Source organism: Ziziphus jujuba, chromosome 2, assembly GCF_031755915.1.
Source record: "Ziziphus jujuba cultivar Dongzao chromosome 2, ASM3175591v1".
Taxonomy (NCBI): domain Eukaryota; kingdom Viridiplantae; phylum Streptophyta; class Magnoliopsida; order Rosales; family Rhamnaceae; genus Ziziphus; species Ziziphus jujuba.
The window spans coordinates 25,704,459-25,727,747 of NC_083380.1; the positions used below are offsets into that span (position 1 = coordinate 25,704,459).

The following is a 23,289-nucleotide window of genomic DNA, read 5'->3' on the forward strand; positions in this document are numbered from 1 at the left end:
CTCATGCTTCAATTATTTTTTTCTGTATTTATTTTTCAAATATTCCTATTTTCCTTTTGCCATGGTGAGTAGGTATAGTATTGTAGATTTTAATTTTTCAATATTACAGTATTTCTTAATTATTTTAATATTATTTTCCAATAGAACAATGGTTGCCCAACGCCATTTTTTTCCTTTCTCTAGTGACCTGTTTCAATTGCATATTTTTTTTTTCTTTTCATTTCTTTAGACAAAAAAAAAAAAAAAAAGAAGGTAAAACTCTATACAATTATCAAACTAATTGGGATACCTTTTATATTTTAATGTAAAAGCTTTTTTTTTTCTTTTTTTTTTCTTTTTTAATATTATATCACTTTAGTTACTATAATTATTATTATGAAAAATACGTGAATAATAATGAAAATTAATCTTCTATTTTAATATTGTAATTACTTATAAAAAATTATACAATGATAAATAAAAAATATAAATTTTTGTCCATTTTAATTAGTGTAATTATTTTAAAATTTGAGATGAATAATAATAAAAATCAATTCTCTTTTTATATAATCATTTTTTAACTAAAATTTATAGTACAATATAATATAATATATTCTGATACAATACAGTAAAATCTTATGTACCAAATGTATTTTATCTGTCTAGTCTAATGTCAAAGTTGCTTTTTTGGTTTTTCTCTTTTTTTCTTTTTTTAAAAGCAATCTTTTATATGATTGTGATATGTTGGCAATGAGCCGTTATACATTTTCACCTTATATTAGGAAGGTTAATCCCAACACAACATAACTTATATTTAACTTATATCAGAACAGTAAACTATACATTTAAAACTTCTTCTGCCAATTAAGCAGCTTATAGGCAGGCTAATTTCACTTTTTCTTCTTCTGATTTTGTGGTTTGGGTAAAGGAAGGGCGACCATGGCTCTCTGAAACCCTTTTGGATGGATGTGACCCCTGTTTCTTGTTGAATTATTTCTCTGTTCCCCCCCCCCCCCCCCCCCCCCCCCCAAAAAAAAAAAAAAAAAAAAAAAAAAAAGAGAGAAAAAGATATTGTTTAATGTGACAGTAGTGAAAAAAAGAGACCTTACTGTAGTAAGTTTGAATTCACTTGGTTGACGAAAGAATCAAAAAAGTGGAGATCGGATCGATTAATTGAATAAAGCATGTAATAGTTATTACTTTTATTATCCATTGCTAACTTTTTAGGAGTACAAAAAAATAACTTCAAAATCTACAAGAATTTCCAATTATTATTGTTATGATTTGTTTGTGAGTGTGCTTGATAAAAATAATAATAATAAGGTTAATTGAAAAACACTTTGAAAACCTCACTTTTTTCATTTTTTTCTCAAAATATTTATGTTTTTCATTGAGATTCTGAATTTCTTAAAAATAATATATAAAATCTTATATTTCTTAAGGCCAAAAAGCAATAAAGTAATAGATTGCAAACCCTAGTTTATAGGGTATACTAATGGGCTCTTTGTTTTATCTAAACAATCACTTAAATGGCCATGTCACTTGTTAAGCTACTTTAAGGATCTTACAATTATTATCAATTAAGGCTATTGATAAACTAAAGCATAAATCCAACGATCAGAGAGGCTTCCTTTCAAAATCGTCCTTAGATTCAATCTACTTTTGATTTGATTTTAGAAAGTATCACTTAAAAATCTTTTACAAAGAAAAACAAAAAGATTAACTGCAATTTAGTTCTCTCTAGTTTAGAATAATTGTACTTTAGGCTTTCAAGTTTACAAGGTTGTACTTTAAGTTTTTAAATTTCAATTTGTTACATTTTCATTCTATTTGACTTTTTGACTAATACTGATAAACGATTCTATTATACTTTATCACTTTTGTTGACAAATATGGCCATTGAAATGACAGATTCTAATAAAAAAGATCACACATTAAAATTTGATTGTGGATTTAAAAAAAAATTATAACTTCTCATTTTTTATTCTCCATTGGATTAAACCATTTTAGTATCATAATGATTGTTAAACCTACTGGTTAAAGGCCTTGGTACACATAACCCTACCCATACGTGCATATAAGTGTGCACGTATGTCTACTGCTTCGACTTTAATAATTAATGAGTTAGTGGTTCTGAGATTAGTTTGTTAAACTCCATGGAAAATCTTTGTACAATTTTGATGGTAAAGGTCGTCATCCTCACGACTATATATAAAAAATAAAAAATAAATTAAGAAAAAGGAGAAACAAAGCAAAGAAGAGAAAAAAATGATCCAAAAGGACCATGCATGTAGATGGAGAAAACAAAACCACACTGCATATATGCAGCAGTAAAGTGCAGCAAATAAATCAACAGCTACAATTTCAAAAACAACACAATCGTCAGTATTGGCAGTAGTGTCCACGGTAGCTTTGGTGATAACTACTCGGCACTCGCAGCTGTAACTCTAGCTTGTCCCATATAATTTAACTTCTCATCTAATATATTGTTGAGTTGAGAAATTTTTTGTTAATGAGAAGCCTATTACGTAGGCTTGTTCAATTATATTCCGAATATTTATTAAATTAATTTAATTATATTACGTCAATTTATTAAATATGATATATCACCTATATTATTCTAGAGAGTAATTATTCTTTTGAAAAAAAAAAAAAAAAAAAGGAGCTAGAGTCGGCATTGATTAATATCAGCAGTCTCATCACATCCCTGCTTTTCACTGATATATTGCTTTCAGCATTCTCGACATAACACATTTAGTATGAGATGTTCAAATCTTGAATGGACTTTCTTAATCCATCCGAGTAATAAAATCCTTATATGGATGGCACCTACAATCGAAGAAAGTGTAGGAATTTACAGGTTGTTTGAAGCTATGACAGTGTCAGAATTGATGATCCGAATTCTTATTGATCTGATTCGAAAAGTTTGCAGTGCGATAATGAATTTATTTTGAAAAAAAAATGGAACTCTGTGATGGTAGCGGAGGTCAAGAGCTGATAGTTTTGCAGTTCTATTTGCTTACCTTTATACTAATCTTTATAAATAAAAACTTTACTTTTTTTTTTATCATATTTTTTTCCTATTAATGATTTTTCACTTAAATTGTATGTGTTTTGTTTTATTTTATTGCTATTATTTTTGTTCTAATTGCATAACAAATAGCTAGCTAGGAACTGCAAATTGTTATATAGCTGAACATATTTGTAAGATCGTACTTTCTGTTTGTTGCAGTCTGACTTTCTCATATTACAATTTGGCTGCTACTCACATATCCTTATGGAATTAATTATTTACTTCATCTTTAATATAAAATAAGTTGCCGCGTCATAAACAGCTCAGTTACCTTGATGATTTTTCATGGGCGTTTCCTCTTCCTTTTTCATTCCCTCCTATCTATTCCAACTATGACCCTTTTGAAATCTCACTGCAATTTTCATTCATACAAATCTTAACCTCAAAGAGAAAAACTAACACACTTTTTCCAAGCTAGTATTGCCGTGAGTTTCTCTCTTTAAAAGTTTTTATTTTTCTTTTATCTGGTCCTTAGGAGAAAAAAGCTAGACTCTCTAACTCTAAAACCGATTGTAATTATGGTCAAAATTTTCTTGTTTTGATTTTCCCTTTCTATCTTCGAGTAGCCATTTGCTGCTATTCACATCCAGTCATTTTCAGAATGTAAGAAAAATTTACAAGCATTAACCCATAAAAAATATAACCTTTACAAGTCAGTGAGCTTTTGTTCTCATGGAGATGCAAAACCCAAAAGAAGTTGTAAATGGAAAAAAAGAAAAAGAAAAAAAAAAGTAATAATAAGTAACTGATATGACAAGATTTTGAAATCCTTTATTGTGCTTGGTTATTCAAAAATTTGAGGTAAAAATTAGAAGATAGAAGTGACTGACAAGAAGAGAGAACAACTACGAATTCCCCTGCTGCCTATAAATTATAGAAAGAAAGCCATAAAATATGAGCATACACATCATCTGAAAATCTAGTTTCGTTGATATGTAGAAGCTTTGGACGGAAAACTAGGAATATATGGAAGAAACAACCTTGATTTATTGAGCTTCCAAGGCGGTGGAAATGGACGAGGAAGAGAATGGAAGGAATGAAAAGTGAATACAGTTATGCTTTTATCTTTATTCATTTAATCTGATTTGAGTAAAATGTTAAATTTGTAGCATTAATAAAAAGAATTCCAATAATTTAATAATGTTAAAAACCCAATGTAACTCCTAGTTCCTCTTAAAAATGCATTATCCTCTTACCATTATATCAGCAACACAAAGTGGTGCCATTTTCCAATTTTCTTTCGTGCTAAAAATACCAAATATCCCTTTATTACAAGTTTTCGAACAGAAAAATCAAAACACGTTGATAGAAACAAAATAGATTTCAAATCGAAAATAGACACTCAAAAAATCAGGAAAGTCTGCTTTGATCATAAAATCTCTCTCTGTCATATATATTTACATGAAAAAGCAGTAAATATATTTACATGAAAAAGCAGTAAATGAAATGTTGAAATGAAGAAGAAGAAACAAAGAAAGAAATAAATGAAAGAATAGAAATTTTACAGGTTGTTGTTTACATAAATTAAATTCTTTTACCTATTCAATGGGCTTAGAGTTCTGTGTTAGTATGCTGGTTTAGAGCTTAACATGTCCTCTCTTATCCAGGCTGAGGTTGTACTTATTGAAATCTTAACTACTTGTTATTCTGATTATCAAGTCAAAAGTCTACCTCTTCAAAATCGAAATTTTGTTATAAACTCTTAGGGGTGAACATTTTTCTATCAATGGGAGGATTTACATTTTAACAAGTAAAAGAAACACGAGTTCACATCTAGAACTGAATTTATACATATAAATCACCTACGATGACAAAGGTAATTCAAAGGCTAGTGTCTCTGAATTTTTAAAATTTTGGAAGAAACGCTTACTAGGCTATGTATGAATAAACAACGTTTGTTGAGCTTTGAAGATGGTGGAAATGGATAAAAAAAGGAATAGAAAAGGAAACAACATTTACTGTTATAATGCATTTTGCTCTCATGCAATATACCATATATCAGCAAAAAGTTGCTCCCTTAGCCAATTTGTTTTTGTGTTGAAAGTACCAAAGAACCCTTAATTAGTAGTTTTAACCAGAAAAGGATTAAAATAATTGAGGAGTAAAAATAAAACAGATTTTAAATTGAAAATGGAATACTGAACGAATCTGAAGATTATGCTTATAAAATCTCTCTGTTATATTACATGAAAAAGTAGTAACACAATTTCAGAGTTGAATCTTTGTCTATCCAAAAGTTCACAGCTAGAACTGAATTAATCGGACATGTCTAAACAATTAAGATGTGTAATTTCAATTTATACAAAGTATATACTTCATCAAAAAATAATAACCAAAAAAAAAAAAAAATTCACAAAGTGTACAATGCGATTAATTTCTTATCAATAGCTTAGTATGTATACTTACTTCGCAAAAGAATAAAAATGTTAGGTATGTGATACATAGCCAAAAAAATAATAATAATAATAAATTAAAAATAAAAATAAAAATAAATTAAACTGATTTTTACTGTTTACCAACAACGTTCTCTCTCTGTTATGACCTTTGTTAAATTATTCTCCTACCTATGATGTTCTTTCAACTACTTTTAACAGAAAGTTTTGAAATTCCATTCTCAGATTTTCTTCTAGGTATGTAGTTTCTAATGTACTCAAATATTGAGTTATACAAAATATGGAATTGAAGCTTTTATAGATTTCACCATTCTAGAAAAAACAAACCATATTTTGCACATATCAAACACTGGTTTAAAATGTATACAACAACTACAAACTCCTCAGCTTTAAATCATACCATCAAATTCAGGAATTATGATTTGTTTTTGATAGCTCGAAATGATTTCAGATCTAATATTATATAGTGTTAGATTGCAATTTTTAATGCCCTTTAGTTTGGAAAAATTGCACTCTGACAGAATTTGTTGCATTTAGAACCTTCGGTTTCAATTTGTTGCATTTTTGATATAGTTTTATTTTGTTTCTCACTTCACCAATATTAAAGTGAATTGGTCCAATTTATTGTATTTAAAGCCTCTAGTTTCATAAATTTGCATTTTCATATCATTTAATTTAAAATTTTGCATTAGATCATTATTCAACAAATTGAAATTGAAAGACATAAATTACAACATTCTAAATTTAAGGATCTAAAACGCAACTCCCCAAATTTGTTTTTGTGAATATAGACAAAAGAGAAAATTTCAATCATTAAACTGCCCAAATTTGTCCATCCAATCTATTTCCTATTCCATTATCCAAAGCAAGTAGACACCAAAGAAAAGCCAACCAAGAGCGAACTAAGAAAAGCCAACCAAGAGATAACTAACAGAAAAGGAAATCTGATCAGAAATATTCTAGAACCCAAAACTCATCGTTTACTCCGTGATGTACAGTACCCAACAAAAAAAAAATCCCCTAAATTCTATGCAAATAGAAAAACCAATAAACCTATTGACTGGTTTTACCCATCAGCAATTGCACTCGTCAAAAGTGGTTGACCCTGAACTTCCATACCCCTTTCATGGGGTCATAAGAGACATATTCAGCACCTTGTTCCTCAGCTTTCCTCTTCAGCATCTGCATGTATTTCTCAATTTTTGGTCCTTGTGTATGCTGATGCCCTGTTTTTTTATCAAAGCATTTAATATTAAGAAGTGTTACCTCAGCAGGCTTATTAAGGCCTTGCCCAACAGGAGGTTTCTTGCTATCATCCATGTAAACAATCACCTCCCTGTTGTTGAACTGAACTAGTGATTCGATATCAAGCCTTCTCACATCTGTCTCACCAAAGAATTTGATCCTACCATAACCGTGTCGTCCGATCACAAAATCCTTGACATGACAGCAGAATCCTCTGCCGCTGGTTTCCTTGGTTGCCAATTCTTGGATTCCTGGCTCTGTGTAGTAGTCAGAGCCTGGTCGCAGCTTTGGCATTAATGCATCAATATCTGCAGTACCATGCTCATACACCACAATAGCAGCATCAGCTGCAAAACTATTTCCATTCTCCTCCATTGGTGTACAAGTAGTATCTTTTATTGGGGATGCCTTGTCAAAAGTAGATTTCAACTGACAAGTGACAACTGCTCTTGGGTTATCCCTAGGACAAATGACAAGTGCTTTTGGTATGTAGTCTGTTTCTTCATCAACGATATCACTAAAAAATGGAAACTTTGGACGACCATCATTCTTAGGATGATATTTGGTTGCATGCATGCACCTGGTTCGCCTTTGTGATAAGTGTAGTCGAGAAGTTAATAATGATGATGATATTCTAGCAGGAGCTGCAACAGCAGTTTTGTCTAATACAGGCATGCTAGATATTCCATATTGAACTCCACAATCATTAATTGACATTTGAGGTATTGCTGGTAGTATGCCGAATGGATGTGTTGCAACTGGAGTTGGGTCTGGCTGTATAACAGCAGATCTTTTAGTGGCAGACAATTGTTCAAAGTTATTCTCACCAAAAATTACAGATTGGGCGGGTGAAGAAGCACTTAGTGATGGAGTGCTTGAAAACATGTTAGTACTTACTGGTGGAGTGCCCGATCCAGTAGAAGGATAGTCAGTGTCGAATATTTTTGATGGGAAAAAGGAAGAAGTTGTAGTTGGCCCAAAATAAGAGGTAGATTGTCCAATTGAAGTTGTAGAGGGATTGAAGATACTAGTTGTAGTTGGTCCAATTGATTGCACAATCAACGACGGTGGGCTTGATGAAACAAATATTGACGGTGAAACAGATGTTGATGGGGATGAACTGTATGGAAATTCTACTGAAGTTGTAAAACTACCATTTGCAAAACTACCATGTTGAGTTTTTGGAGCATATAGATTAGAGAACAGAGTTGAAGATGTTTGACCAGCTAATGATGGTGAAGAAGCCGAAAGGAAGTTTGACTGTGTAGTTGATGAAGACGACTGAGCAGCATTGAGTGGGAGGGGGCGTGGGGGGCGTGGTCCAATTGAAGTTGTAGAGGAGGGGTTGAAGATGCTAGAATTAAATCTAAATGCAGGGATTGATCCTTGAACTGGAGTAGGAGTAGGAGTAATCACTGATTGCTCAAATGATGATGATGATGGAGATTCAGTGGAGGGAGGAAATTGTAGTGAAGTTGTAAAACTACCTGGAGGCCGCTGCGTTGGAGCATTTAAATTGGGAAACAGAGAAGGAATTGATGTTTGACCCAATGTTAATGTCGGTGAAGGAAGGATTATCCGAGTAGACGAAGTATCAACACCTTTATCTCGCGACTGATAGTTATCCCATCTCAGCTCCTCATGGCTTTTATCTTTATGGAAAGGCACGGCTGATACTGACTCTAACTTTTCTACTACTGGTACTGCTCCACCTTTATCTCCCAACTGATAGTCGTTCCATCTCAGCTCCTCATGGCTTTTATGTTTATAAACAGGCATGGCTGATACTGACACTAACATTCCTAATGCTACTGCTCCACCATTATCTGGTTCAGGTGCTGTTGGTGCATAACATGTCACTCGGCTTCCCCCACCACGTGACCCACCACCAAAACAACAAAATGTTGTTGTTGTTAGTGTTGTGGACTCATGGGCTCCAAAAGCTGGTGAAGAAGAAGAAGATGAAGATTGGGCTACACCAAAAACACCAGTTGATGAATTACCACCGAATATTGTGGAACTGCCTGTTTGATCCCCAAAACCATTGTTGGCTGTGGCATTGCTCAAGTGGGACCCAAATGGACTACTAGATGACTGCCCAATAAAAGGGTTATTCGTAGAACCAAACATCTTTCCTTTCCTTACACCAATTATGAGGCTGCAAACCAGTAACTAAGAGGTTGTGAATATCCCAAGCCTCGATCTTTTGAGAGAATATTGAGAGAATGAGAGAGTAGTAGAAGAAGGAAGAGGAGTCGCTTCTTTTTATACAGTCTGGGGCTGTGTCACAGCCGCGTTGCGTTTAACTTAAGCCACCCGCACCGCCATAAATACATTGTCTTCCGTTGCTAGTAATTTTAAAAAATAAAATTAAAAATTTAAAAACTTTCAAACTAATATGGAAATCGCTATACCAATATAAAATATCCAATACTATTTTATCTTTTATTATGTCAAACAATAATATAATATTTCTCAAAAAATTATAATATAAAATACTCATTTATTATAGTAAATATTTTGCATTTTAAAATTCTATATTTCAATCTTGCAAACAACTCACAAAATAAATAAATAAATAAATAAATCCACAAGTTACTGGGTTGAGATATTATTGTAGGAGAGCCGCGTTGCGTTGAAGTTAAGCCCCGCAGCAATGAATCGTCTTCGTGATGGGGTTCCGCGGGAGTAGCTTTTATATTAAATACTTGATTTGCACATATTTAATTTTTATATTAAATATTTTATTATTACAAATTTGGAGCCCAAATTGAGATTGAAACCGTAGACCATGAGGTATACTAATTTCAATTGTACCAATACATATATATTACTTGCACAAATTATATGATTTTGAAAAAGGAAATCACGTTACCCATTTTGTGAAAAAAAAAAAAAATGCAAAACATAAGAGGGCTAAAAGAAAAATCAATATTTATTAGAAAAATATAGTTTCAAGTATTTTTAGAGAATCCCCGATTACAATCTTAGAATCTACACCTTATCTATTCCAAAAAAATTCATATATCTCTACCCTACCTTATCTATTTTACTTTATTTACCAAACACAAAATTTTAAAATAAGATTCAAATAAATCATATGTATTTAAATAACACACTAAAATCATTATAAAAATAAAGTATCAACCATAACAAAAATAGTGATTAAAAATTTACATTTTGTGGCTAAATGATTTTAGCCACAATAAAAGCTTTTGTTAGGATTGTGCCTTATAATTCCATAGCTAAGAATTTTTAATCACAATTTGTTGTGGTAAAAGGTTTTTACAATATTTTTAGCAACGAAAATCTTCATAGTTAAAATAAAATTCAATAGAATTAAATTTTGAATTGATAAGTTATTTATTAATAAATCAAATTCCTTTAATATAAATTATTAATATATTTAGTTTTCTTATAAAGAATTATCTTATTCTATGTTGGCGGAATACGCAACGCATAATAACAATTTTTAAATATTAATATATTTTAAGTTTGTTATTCCTTAAAATAAAATTTAAACAAGGAAAATGATATATATTTTTTTCTAAATACAATAAAGTAAATGATATAATTAATTTTTACAGGGAAACTAAATATATTAATAAAGAAATTAAATAAAGGAATTACATTAATTAATTCAACAACAAAAAGTTTACTAATTTGAAGTTTAATTACATTAATTTTAAAAAAATTAAATGAATGATATGTCGTGTATGATAAATTGGCATGATATAATTGGACATACCTATGGCTGATGTGGTGTACCCATCCTATAGGATAGTTTCTCTTTTTCATACAAATACCATAAATAAAGTATTAAGTTACAATTTTGAATATAGAAGCGTCATATATTAATGCATTTAACCTTCAAATTCAAACTTAAAATCAATAATCATTACAGTAAATTATTAAACATACATGGGCAAAGATAAAATATATATATATTATATGAAATTAACAGCAAACTTAATAAATCAAATAACAAAATCAAGTAGTAAGTATTGGTTCAATTTTGTAATAACAATTCTCTTGAACAAAATAAACACAAAAAAATGAATGTAAAAATATTCTAACATATATATTTTCAGCTTCAAAACATATTTGAAAATTTATTTTTTTGGCATATTGTAATCCTTTAGAGCACTTTCAACCACGCTTTTTTTTTTTTTTTCTATTTTAAAGAGTCAAAATATTTTTTTTATAACTTCAATGTAATTTTTAAATTGAAAAATTAAAATAAAAAGTAGGATTTGACTATTCAAATGTAGAAAGCTAACTCAATCTCTATATAAAGTTTTTAGTGCATGCATATATTAGACCAACATTTTTCTATGCACAATTAGTATAATTTATTTGATTTCATATAAATATATATAAATAGGGAAGTCATTGATGGAAAAAAAAAAATAAAGAGAAAAGTTAATATTAATTATTTATTGAGAACTGAAAAATTAAAGAGTGCGATAAACAGTATCATTGGAGTTGGATAAAAAAACCAAGCTCACTATTTTATAAGATTATCCAATATATTTTTTATTTTAAAAATATTTTTTGAAATAAAAAGTACAAGCCATGAAATAATAAGCACCATAGCAATAGTAAAACAATCTCACACTAATGGCCAATACGCCATTCATGTTTATCAGATTCACATTCTTCTAGCAAGTCATCTTTTTGATAGGTAATGCTTTGTTGCAATCTCATCTTGAGGATTTTTTTTTAAATCATTTATAATAATTTCTCCTCTTTTGATGTTTCAAACTTACCATATTTTATGTTAATGATTAAATATCTATTAGATAATTAAAAAGCATAAGCATTATTTATTTTTTATTTTTTCGAAAATAACATAAAAAAAACCTAACACTTGCATCATCCTTTCTTAATGGAGATAACTATGAAGGATTATCTTCCATCCAGAACTTAAAATCATCAAGAGACAAAGCAAAATGAGCTAGAACATGCGCTACTCGATTTGAGTCCCTATGCGCATAAGAAATAGAAAAAACTACCCCTAAAACCATCAAACAAAAGTTCAATATTTTCTATTAGAAACGCATGGCAACCTAAATTGACTTCATTCTCATGAAGCCGTGTCTCTTTCAACAGATAAAGCACCATCAACATTGATAAGAAGAGAACCAGGCACAGGCAGCCTCTATGTTCGAACACAAAACATAATGGTTCCCTAGAAATAAACGATCAAATTGAATTGAATTTTTACAGTATAATACTTCCCTGGAAATAAAATGAAAGATGATGACAATATTGTACAGATAACAAACATATACAACATAAATACTGTATATCAAATATAAGGTACGAAATTAATGTCATTCAAAATCTCTGTAGAAAAGTAGAGTACGCCAAAAAAAAAAGAGTATGTTGAACCTACAATGCCCATTGAATAAAAAAACATACCAAAAATATAAGTTGGAGGTGGTATTTTTTACACCTAAAATAGTTACATACATATATAGTAATTAACTTTATCAATGCCATAAGAATTGAAACTTTAAGAGCCGGGGGGGGGGGGGGGGGGGGGGGGGGGGGGGGGGGGGGGGTGGTGTGGGGAAGAAAAAGAAAAAAACACTCTTCACTTCTTCTAGTGTAGTTGATGATATTTTTTTCTTTTTGGATCAAGGTAGTTGTTGAGACTTTGCGAGCTCTGCACGTGGATATTAGAATAGAAAACTCTCTTCTTTTTTATTTCCCAAAAAAAAAAAAAAGAAAAAAAATCTTCTCTACCATTTAGTATTCAATTTTTTTTTTCATTTCTGTTTTGGCATGGGGAATTCATGATAGCTCTTTAAAATATTTCCAACAGTATCCATTATTTTAAAGAATATAATTTTAACAAGCAAATTAATCATACCTTTAGGTGTAATAAAATTGCAATAATACTATATGGATTAAAAAGTTTCATCAAAATTGTAAAATAAATAATATGGCATAAAATTACAGTAATGCTACAGAGATTAAAAACTTCATCAAAATTCTAAAATAAATAATATAGCATATAATCATTTATAATTGAATATAAATTAATAATGCCTTATAATTATAAAAGATGAAAAATAAAAAAATAATATCAACTAACCAGTAATCGAAATTTTGATAAGTGAAAAATTATCTAAAATTTTTCGATTAACATTTGAAATAGTAGGATATTTTGGTAAATTTCGATTATGATTGGTCAGTATAGACATTGCAATTGGTAGTGAGATATGGTCAAAGAAGAAAAGTCATGACGTTACAAAGTTGACCGTTTCCTTTTATATATAGTACAAATATGCTATTTGCGATCCACTTTGACATAACAATTTAATTGATCACCTTTAAATAACCTTCGTTAAATTGGTTCGAATTAGATATTTACTCAATTAAAAATTGATCATATTAGCAACTGATTATACTAGTAATAATCATGGATGGGAACAAAATAACAAAGCTCTATATAATATATATATATATATAAATATTTATCAGCGGCCAAAGAAACTACCCAACTCCAATTTTTTTTTTTTTTTTTTTTAAACATTCCAACTTTTAGTTGCTAGAGTTCCGGTTCTGCAAAATGCACAAGGAATACCACACCTTTTTTCAGCAGAACAAAAAAAATAAAATAAAATAAAAATAAAAAAATAAAGAGAGGAATACCATATCTTTGACTTATTATAAGAAATTTCAAAGCAAACAATTAATGAAAAGCATTATTTGCATGCATTCAAGTCCACCAAAGCAATTAGAAGCTCATAGAATAAGTCAACCATGGCCACCAAATAATAACTTGTAACGCGTAGAAGCACAAAATGGTGACCCTACACAAAACTCACCATTAATAACTTATCACCTACTACGTACTATAAATTGATTCAGAGCTCTCATATTTTTTTCCATCATATTTTCAATCCTTTCTCAATATCAAACTACTTTTTGCAAAATTTTAGTGTTTTCTGAGTCTCAGTATTTTCACCAAGTGAAAATCAATATTGAAATTAAGCTAGGAAAAATTACGCACTATGGCTTTAATCAGTATAACTTTGTCCTCCAAAAAAACCACTTCTTCTTTAGCTTCCCATTCGTGTCGTCTTGCTTCTGTTTTGTTCTTGTTCTTGTTTCTCCACAGCAAAACCTGTGAAGCTCAGCTATCTTCTACATTTTATGATACAACCTGCCCAAATGCTCTCGCTACTATCCGAACTTCCATTAGAGCTGCGGTTTCCCGAGAACGTCGAATGGCAGCTTCTCTAATCCGCCTTCATTTTCATGACTGCTTTGTTCAGGTACGTAATTAAATATATATATATATATATATAAATGAGTCACAAATCAGGACAATTTATTTATTTATTTATTTTTTGGAGAGTTTGGAGATAAGGACCCTAAATTAATGGTTAATAATCTTTAACTTGGGTTTTCTCAGGGTTGTGATGCATCAATATTACTTGAAGATTCTGCTTCCATCGTAAGCGAACAAAATGCATTAGCTAATAGTGATTCTGCAAGAGGTTACCATGTTATAGAAGCTGCAAAATCTGAGGTTGAGAAACTATGCCCCGGAGTTGTATCTTGCGCTGACATCCTTTCTGTTGCAACAAGAGATGCATCAATTGCAGTGAGTACTCTAAAACTTTTCATACATATGTATACTCTCCTTCTTATAGACCATGATGGAATTTGGTGTAGACTTAGATTATTCACAACAAGTTGTGGATAAAAACTCACCCCATGCAACATGGTACAAAAAATTAAACATAAAAAAAAAAAAAAAAAAAAAACATCCAACAACTTCCGTGAGGTGAATCAGTACCAAAATTCATTAAGGTGTAAGGATAAGAGATTGATTTCAAATATGATAGAGACAATTGACAAAATGAAAATTATTAATTATGATCATTTATATATATATATATATATATACATATTAATGGCCTAAAAACATGTATGTACGTATAGGTGGGTGGACCTTCTTGGACTGTGAAGCTTGGCAGAAGAGATTCTACGACAGCAAGCTTTGAGGGAGCTAATAGTGATCTTCCTAGTTTCAGAGCTAGCCTCGAAACTCTTATATCTGCATTTGACGCTAAGGGTCTCAATGCAAGGGACATGGTTGCATTGTCGGGTTCACATACAATTGGACAAGCTCAATGTGCCACTTTCCGCGACCGAATTAACGCCAACGGCAGCGACATCGATGCTGGATTTGCTGCCACTCGCCGACGCCGCTGTACTATGGTTGACGCCGACAGAGGAAACTTGGCACCGCTTGACTTGGTGACACCGAATTCGTTTGATAATAATTACTTCAAGAACTTGATTCAGAAGAAAGGTCTTCTCCATTCTGATCAAGTTCTGTTCAGTGGAGGATCAACGGATAGCATTGTATCTGAGTATAGCAGGAACCCTTCAGCTTTCTTGACTGACTTTGCATCTGCCATGGTTAAAATGGGAGAGATTGAGCCTCTTACTGGTTCAGCTGGGCAGATCAGAAGGATTTGCAGTGCCGTCAATTAAAAATATTAGACAACACACATGTCTATACATGTATAAAAATTCTTCATTTAATTTTGTATTTTAGTAAAAATACTTGTTTGTTTGAGAAAAAAGAAAATTTAGATACTTGTCTAGCTACCATATGTTATTTGATTTATTTTTCCATCAATTGTAAAAGAACATTTATGAGATCAAAAATTGATTATTTCTTCAGTTTTTCATGTTTTTAATTTCAAAGAAAAATATTAAAATATCGTAAGTATGTGTATAATAGTATTTTGATTATAGGTCCAGCACGAATATATTGGGTTTTTATTTTTATTTTTTATGGTTGTATGAATGACAACTTTAATTATATATATATACGTATATGTATATATATACACACAATTAGTTGGTCTTCCATGGCCATTTTTATTATCTCCAGCTATGTCTTCTCTGCCTCTACATGAGTTGGTGAACGGCGTGCAGCTGCTATACATATATTGTTTTTGAAAGGAAAAAGACTCATACATATATATATGTATAGTGGAATTACTGTATGCATGGATGATATATGCATGCACAATTAGCCAGTTATGTCAGTAACTAGATGTTCCTGTTATGTGTTAAGAGCCTACCATATCTACACTAATCACCTCAACCATATTGTTTGTGCTAGGCAGATCAGTTACGTGGTCGAGCTCTCGCGGGTCAAGCTGTCCGGTCGATTCACAGGGGTTGCAGGGTACACGTCCAGGAAAAAATATATCTATTAATTTTTCTTGGATGACATATTAGTGTTTTACTTGAGAGTTATTGTATTTAAACCCTATCTTCTCTATTTTTTATTTTTTTAACTTTATTTTTGTTCACTATTGATATAGTGCCATATCATTTTAAAACATTAGCAATAATAATAATAATAATAATAACTGAGTAGAAAAAAAAAAAAAAAAACTGCTTTTTATGAAGTAAGATTCTATTACTAACTAGATAGAGACACAAAATCTTTGTCCTATTATAAATAGGTGTTTAGGATGAGTTTTTTAAAAAAATGTGAAAAGAATAGTCAAAAGAGAAACTACTTTGTGTGAGGTTGGTTCAATACTATATTCCTTATATATATACTGACAAGATCATAAATTTGAGACATATATACCCCTTCCATTTTAGAAAGGAGAAACTTATTATAACCTAATAATGTATATATATATATATATATATATATATGTTATGTCAGATTATCTTATGCTCTTCTTTTGATTATAATGAAAATCTGCATGTAATTTTCACATTAAAATGAACTACTATAAATATGGTGCCTTCTTGTTTTCTAGTTTATTATTATTCTTGCAATAAGGGATTAACATTTAATCGATAACACTTCAAAGATACAAGCCAAGAAGAAAATTTTTGAAAGAGAGTGTTATATGGTTTGACCTATCTCTGAAAGGTTAATGTACCCATTTTCTACACTATACAAAATGGCATTTCAAATCTCTTTTTCTAAAAAATGAGTAGAGCCTACAAAGTACAGTTGAATAAAAACATAGAAAACCAAAATTAGTAACTGAACATAATGTCGGCACCTAAAATAGTTTCTTATCTAGAAACTAACATTACTCATAAGAATTTGTATAGATGTGAGAAAAGTCGCATATAGAATTTATATGCATATATAGAATTTACATATATATATATATATATATATGTAAAACAACTTAAGCTAACGACTCTTTCACTTGTTTTCTTGTGAAATAGTTGAGACTTTTGAAAGCTCTCAAGTCTCTACTATGTAAATGTTTGGATTTGAAAATTCTTCTCTGCAATTTATTATACAAATTAACCTTACAAAGACAGTCCATTTTGAATCATTTACAACTTTTTTATTGAAAATTTCCACAGAAAAAGAGAGCACAATTCAATAATTTAGTGTGGTTCCCTTATAGAGAAGAAAAGTCACAAGGTTTCAAAATTGACCAAATACATATACATATGTCCCACCCGATTTAAATTTTATGGTACTTAATGTTAAATAGAAACTAAATATGTATGTAAAATATTGCAAATGTGTATATATATACATTAATTTCTACTTGACGTTGTCGTCCAGATTATGCTAGACCCAACATTCTATTATCGGTAACAGAATATATATATATATATATATATATTAAGTAATATGTTTTATTAGTTTTTAATTAAATTATAACTAAACAAAATATTATTTTAAAAAAATGCCTTGGGCATCCTTTCCTCACAAACCATAAGAAAACTAGAGAACATTTTAACTTATTGAATAAATTAATTCCTTCGAAAAAAAAAAATAGTATGTGGGAAAATAAAGAGAAAGCACAGCTAAATGCCTGTAGGTCCTACATATACAGATTTTGTTGAAAATTTGTGGCCTGTATATAATGCACAATAAGGAATGCCATGTTTGACTTATTATTTATATTTTATAATAGAAAATTTTCAAAGCAATTAAATAATACAAAACCTTTCATGGAACTATTAAATAATATAAAACCCCTTCATGGACTTATATATGCGGCATGTCAAGTTGTCAACCAATGGTTGAATAGACGATGAGAGAAAGTCATCCACGGCCACCTAGTAATCTTCAGTGAATAATAATTATATATAACCGGGTCATAGCACCAAGCAGTACTTACAGAGACCTAGAGAAGACCCCAACAACTGTATCGGACTACTACTACCATATCTCGATTCAGAGCTCTAATCTTCCATCACAAATTTCAGTTCCTTCTCTATACATCAATATCTCTCAGCGTTCCACTTGGACCAAACTACTCTTGCAAATAGTGTTTCTGCCTTAGAATTTCATATATATACGTGAAAATGCTTAAAGATAAAAGAAACAATTACAATGGCCTTGATCAGAATAGCTTTGTGCTAAAATACAAAAAATATAGGACGCTTTCAAAAAATATTGATGAAAAAGTATCGTTTAATAACAAAAATAAGTGACGCTTTTTTTAGCCATTGCTGGATTGATGATTAAAAACATTAACCGATGCTTTTATAAACAAAGTATCGCTAAAAATAATTAATATTGGATGATGTTTTTGTGGCGAAAGTGTCGGCTATTATAATTATATTTTATAATTTATATATATTTTATTTAATTTTAGAAGTGTAAAAAAGAATAACTATATTAAAGAAGCATATAATATTTTTTTATTTTATTTATGAATAAAAAGCTTAGGTGTCTCTTTTGTAAGTAAAAATGTCAGCTTTTGTATGTAACTTTACCATTCTCATGCATTTTATATTTCATTTAAATGTATCTAAATATTGAATATATTAATTAGCAGCACACAGAAAAATAATTAATCTACTAATTCAATTTAATTTATTTGATTTTAAATTTTAAATTTTTTATTTTTAATCTATTAAAATAAGATAATATAATTATTTTAAATTAAATACATAATAGGCGACGCTTTTAAAAAAAAAAAAGTTGCCTATGGTATTTTTTACTTTTTTGCAATTTTAATTATTGTTGTGTTTGTAATTTTAACTTAATTATTGAATTTTTTTTTTTGCAATTGCAATTTAATTATTTATTAAATTAATAGAATTTGAAAATTTTAATTTTTCAATTTCAAAATATCAGGCGACTTTTTTACCATAAAAATCGTCCCCTATGTTCTTTATTTTACCATAAAAATTGTCATATTAGATAGAGTATTACTGTCACTTTGTTATCTGTTTTGTAAGAGAAAAAAATTTATGTTCATTCAATAGCTGCGTTTAAGAAGTTAAATAAAGTATATGAAGATTTTGATAATATAATTTAACATATTAATTAGCAATATAAATTAAAAATTGATAAAGTTTTTCTTTAATTATTTGGCAATGGTAAGGAAAGTGTCGTATAATTGTGTTTTTTTTTTTTTTTTTTTTTTTTGTTGCAACGTTAACTATAATTTTTTTTTTTTGCAATTTTAATTTAATTAATTTTTACAATATTAATTACTTTATTTATTAAATTAAAAAGTTTTATTTATTTATTTATTTTTAAATATCAAAGCATTAGGCGCTTTGATAATAGAAAATTTCAAAGCAAACTATTAAATAATATAAAACCCCTTCATGGACGTCTACATGCGGTATGTCAAGTTGTCAACCAATGGTTGAATAGAAGACGAGAGAAAGTCATCCATGGCCACCTAATAATCTTCAACGAATAATAATTATATATAACCGCGTCATAGCACCAAGCAGTCCTTACATAGACATAGAAAAGACCCCAACAAACTACTACTACTACCACCACCACCACCACTACTACTACTATATTGATTCAGAGCTCTAATCTTTTTCCATCCCAAATTTCAATTCCTTCTCTATACATCAACATCTCTCAGCGTTCCACTTGGACCAAACTACTCTTGCAAATAGTGTTTCTGCCTTAGAATTTCATATATATATACGTGAAAATATATACTGAAAGATAAGAAACAATTACAATGTCTTTGATCAGAATAGCTTTGTCCTCTAAAACCACTATTTCTTCTTTTGCCTCACATGCAGGTTGTTTGGCTTCTGTTTTGTTCTTGTTTTTGCTTCTTCAAAGCACGACCTCTAGAGCCCAACTATCTTATACATTTTATGATACAACCTGCCCAAATGCTCTGGCTACTATCCGAGCTTCCATTAGACCAGCAGTTTCCCAAGAACGTCGAATGGCAGCTTCTCTCATTCGCCTTCATTTCCACGATTGCTTCGTTCAGGTAAGTACCTGCAAATTAATGAGTCTCTTTCACACCACCTCAGACATTGAGTTCCAAAATAACAACCTTTCTTTATGATGTTTAAATGTCTGCCTTTTATTAATGCAGGGTTGTGATGCATCAATATTACTTGAAGAATCTTCTCCCATCAGAAGTGAACAAAGTGCATTAGTTAATAGTGGTGCAAGAGGTTATCATGTTATAGAAGCTGAAAAATCTGAGGTTGAGAAACTATGCCCCGGAGTCGTATCTTGCGCTGACATCCTTTCTGTTGCAGCAAGAGATGCATCAGTTGCTGTGAGCACTCTAACCTTTTCATACATACATACATACATATATATATATATATATATAGTCTGTTGCTTATACATGTTGATGGGATTTGGTGTAGACTCGTATTACCCAACAAGTTGTGGGAAAAAAACTCACGTCACGTAACATGTTATAAATAATAAAAATAATAAAAAAATCCCACAACATGTTACTTAGGTGAATCAGCACCAAAATTCATCCGGGTATTATGAAAAAAGATTGACTATAAGTATAGTAGAGACAATAAATAAAATACAGTATATGTTAATTATGATCATATATATAATATATACGTATTAGTGGCTGAAAAAACAAGTATGTACGTATAGGTGGGTGGACCTTCTTGGACGGTGAAGCTTGGAAGAAGAGATTCTACAACAGCAAGCTTTGACGGAGCTGAGAGTGATCTTCCTGGTTTCGGAGCTAGCCTCGAGACTCTTATATCTGCATTTGCCGCTAAAGGTCTTAGTGCAAGGGACATGGCTGCACTGTCGGGTTCACATACAATTGGACAAGCTCAATGTGCCACTTTCCGCGACAGAATTATCGCCAACGGCAGCGACATCGATGCTGGATTTGCTGCCACTCGCCGACGCCGTTGTACTATGGCTGACGCCGATAGAGGAAACTTGGCACCGCTTGACTTGGTGACACCGAATTCGTTTGATAATAATTACTTCAAGAACTTGGTTCAGAAGAAAGGTCTTCTCCATTCTGATCAAGTTCTGTTCAATGGAGGATCAACGGATAGCATTGTATCTGAGTATAGCAGGAACCCCTCAGCTTTCTCGACTGACTTTGCATCTGCCATGGTTAAAATGGGAGATATTGAGCCCCTTACTGGTTCAGCTGGGCAGATCAGAAGGATTTGCAGCGCTGTCGATTAAAAATATTAGACCCTTTTTATTGGGTTATAATTTGCCAATGCATATACCTATCCATGTTTAAAAGTTGTTATTTAATTTTGTATTTTAGTAAACACACTTATTTGTTTGAGAAAAAAAAAAATGAAAATTTAGATACTTGTCTAGCTACCATATGTTAATTTGATTTGATTTTCCATCAGTTGTAATAGAACATTTATGAGATCAAAAATTAATTATTTCTTCAGTTTTCTATATTTTTTATTTTCCGAGAAAAATATTAAAAATATCGTAAGTCGGTGCATTCTCTAAATGAGTCATATAACTTGATAAATATTTCGAGTATAGGTCCAGCACAAACAAATTGTATTTTTTTTTTTTTTTGTTGGGGGGGGGGGGGGGGGGGGGGGGTGGTATATGAAGGACAACTTTAGAAAATGAATATATATGTACATATATATATATGATATATAGACACAATTGGTTGGTCTTCCATGGCCCTTTTACCTCCTGTTATGTCTTGTCTGCCTCTTTGCATGCACAATTAGCCAATAATGTCAATAACTAGATGTTCATGTTATGTGTTAATCTCCTACTATGTATTCTTTGTGGTAGGCAGATAAGTGGGGCCAAGCTCTCGCGAGTCGAACTATTCGATGACCTTGCCGGGGTTGCAAGTTACACATCCAGGCAAAAATATATATATTAGTTTTTCTTAATTAGATGATAAATTAATGTTTTACTTTCTTAATTAGATGATAAATTAATGTTTTACTCCGGAGTTATTGTATTTAAACCCTGTCTTCTGAAATTTTTTTATTGTATTTAAACCCTATTTTCTAAACATTTTTTTAACTCCATTTTTGTTCACCATTGATATGATTCTATATCATTATAAAACATTTGCAAAATAACAATAATAATAATAAATAAAAAAAATTACTTTCTAAAATGAAATAAGTTTTTGTGACCAGTTGGATAAATACACACAATCTTTATCCGGTTATAAATAGGTATATTCAGGATGAGTTTTTGAAAAAATATGACAAGAATAATAAAAAAGACAAGAGATTGTTTCATGAGTGAATTTGGCCTAGTAGTATGTTCTCATATCCATATTGATAAGATTATGAATTCATGACATATCTCTTCCTTTTTAGAGATAAAAACTTATTAACCTAATCAATATATATATATATATATATAAGATTATCTTATACTCTTCTTTTGACTAAAATGCAAAATCTGCAATAGCAAAATGGATGCAATTCTCACATTAAGATGAGCTACTATAAGTATGGTGCCTTCTTGTTAGTTTATTATTATTCTAGTCATTAAAGATTAACGTTTAATCCAGTTGACACTCCAAAGATATAAGCCAAAAAAAGAAAATTTTGAAACAGAGCGTATATGGTTTTTCCTAACTTAATGATTAAAATCATACACAATAGCAATAAACCCAAAAAAAAAAAAAAAAAAAAGAAAAAAAAGGTTCAGCACTATGATACACTTATAAAGCCATCCCAAACTGAAGTTTCAACATACAAATTGGAAACACAAATTTAATGATGGTTTTACTCATTGTCGAAAAGCCCAGTTGCCGCTGACTGCCAAAGCTTTTCACAATTGAAGAATACGTCCGATTGCCGAAAGAAGAAAAAAATATTATATGAAATTTATGGGTAGAGACGTGACAAATTTTTGAAATATATCTAAATTCAACAATGGACTTGAACTATCAATAAATTTTCTTTTAAAATTTTTGTTACTGTATTTCATTGAGTGCCCTTTTCCCCATCGTGAGCAAGAAGAAAAGAAAAAGAAAACTCATGCACAGCGCTATTTTTCATTGAAAACTATTTTTCCCTCAAAAAACATTGAAAAAAAAATTAAATTATTGAATCACGCTGTGTGATAAACTTTTTGAAATAAACAATCTTATTAGCAATACTTATTTTAATTTTTATCATATCAATTTGTTCGAACAGATAAACAAAATCATTGAAGAGTTTTTTTTTAAACCTATATATATATATATATTTTAAACGTGACAAGAATAATATAGCAATCCATATAGCCGAGATACTTTAATATATCCATTTTCTATTCCATACAAAATGGCATTTTCAAATCTCTTTTTTAAAAAATTGAGTAGAACCTACAAAGTGCATTCAAATAAAAAC

General features: G+C 30.4%; 3 protein-coding genes across 3 annotated transcripts; 2 read left to right on the forward strand and 1 right to left on the reverse strand.

Moving 5' to 3' along the window:
* Positions 1–6,196: 6,196 nt before the first annotated feature.
* On the reverse strand, positions 6,197–8,904 carry LOC107434790 (nuclear pore complex protein NUP98A). The gene has a single exon (XM_048474158.2). The coding sequence runs from the start codon at positions 8,818–8,820 to the stop codon at positions 6,535–6,537; it is 2,286 nt and encodes a 761-aa protein (XP_048330115.2). The 5' UTR covers positions 8,821–8,904; the 3' UTR covers positions 6,197–6,534.
* A 4,811-nt stretch (positions 8,905–13,715) lies between these two features.
* On the forward strand, positions 13,716–15,392 carry LOC107419200 (lignin-forming anionic peroxidase). Its single transcript, XM_048474368.2, has 3 exons — positions 13,716–13,979; positions 14,120–14,311; positions 14,653–15,392. The coding sequence occupies exons 1-3, from the start codon at positions 13,716–13,718 to the stop codon at positions 15,208–15,210; spliced, it is 1,014 nt and encodes a 337-aa protein (XP_048330325.2). The 3' UTR covers positions 15,211–15,392.
* A 4,275-nt stretch (positions 15,393–19,667) lies between these two features.
* LOC107419186 (lignin-forming anionic peroxidase) lies at positions 19,668–21,130 on the forward strand. Its single transcript, XM_016027925.2, has 3 exons — positions 19,668–19,931; positions 20,040–20,228; positions 20,573–21,130. The coding sequence occupies exons 1-3, from the start codon at positions 19,668–19,670 to the stop codon at positions 21,128–21,130; spliced, it is 1,011 nt and encodes a 336-aa protein (XP_015883411.2).
* Positions 21,131–23,289: the final 2,159 nt, after the last annotated feature.

Excerpts from the sequence above, each read along its gene's own strand:
- LOC107419200 (XM_048474368.2), top strand. The coding sequence starts at position 13,716 with ATGGCTTTAATCAGTATAACTTTGTCCTCCAAAAAAACCACTTCTTCT. Across the intron at positions 13,980-14,119 it reads TTCATGACTGCTTTGTTCAG|GGTTGTGATGCATCAATATT; the intron begins GTACGTAATTAA and ends GGGTTTTCTCAG. Across the intron at positions 14,312-14,652 it reads CAAGAGATGCATCAATTGCA|GTGGGTGGACCTTCTTGGAC; the intron begins GTGAGTACTCTA and ends ATGTACGTATAG.
- LOC107419186 (XM_016027925.2), top strand. The coding sequence starts at position 19,668 with ATGTCTTTGATCAGAATAGCTTTGTCCTCTAAAACCACTATTTCTTCT. Across the intron at positions 19,932-20,039 it reads TCCACGATTGCTTCGTTCAG|GGTTGTGATGCATCAATATT; the intron begins GTAAGTACCTGC and ends TTATTAATGCAG. Across the intron at positions 20,229-20,572 it reads CAAGAGATGCATCAGTTGCT|GTGGGTGGACCTTCTTGGAC; the intron begins GTGAGCACTCTA and ends ATGTACGTATAG.
- LOC107434790 (XM_048474158.2), bottom strand. The coding sequence starts at position 8,820 with ATGTTTGGTTCTACGAATAACCCTTTTATTGGGCAGTCATCTAGTAGT.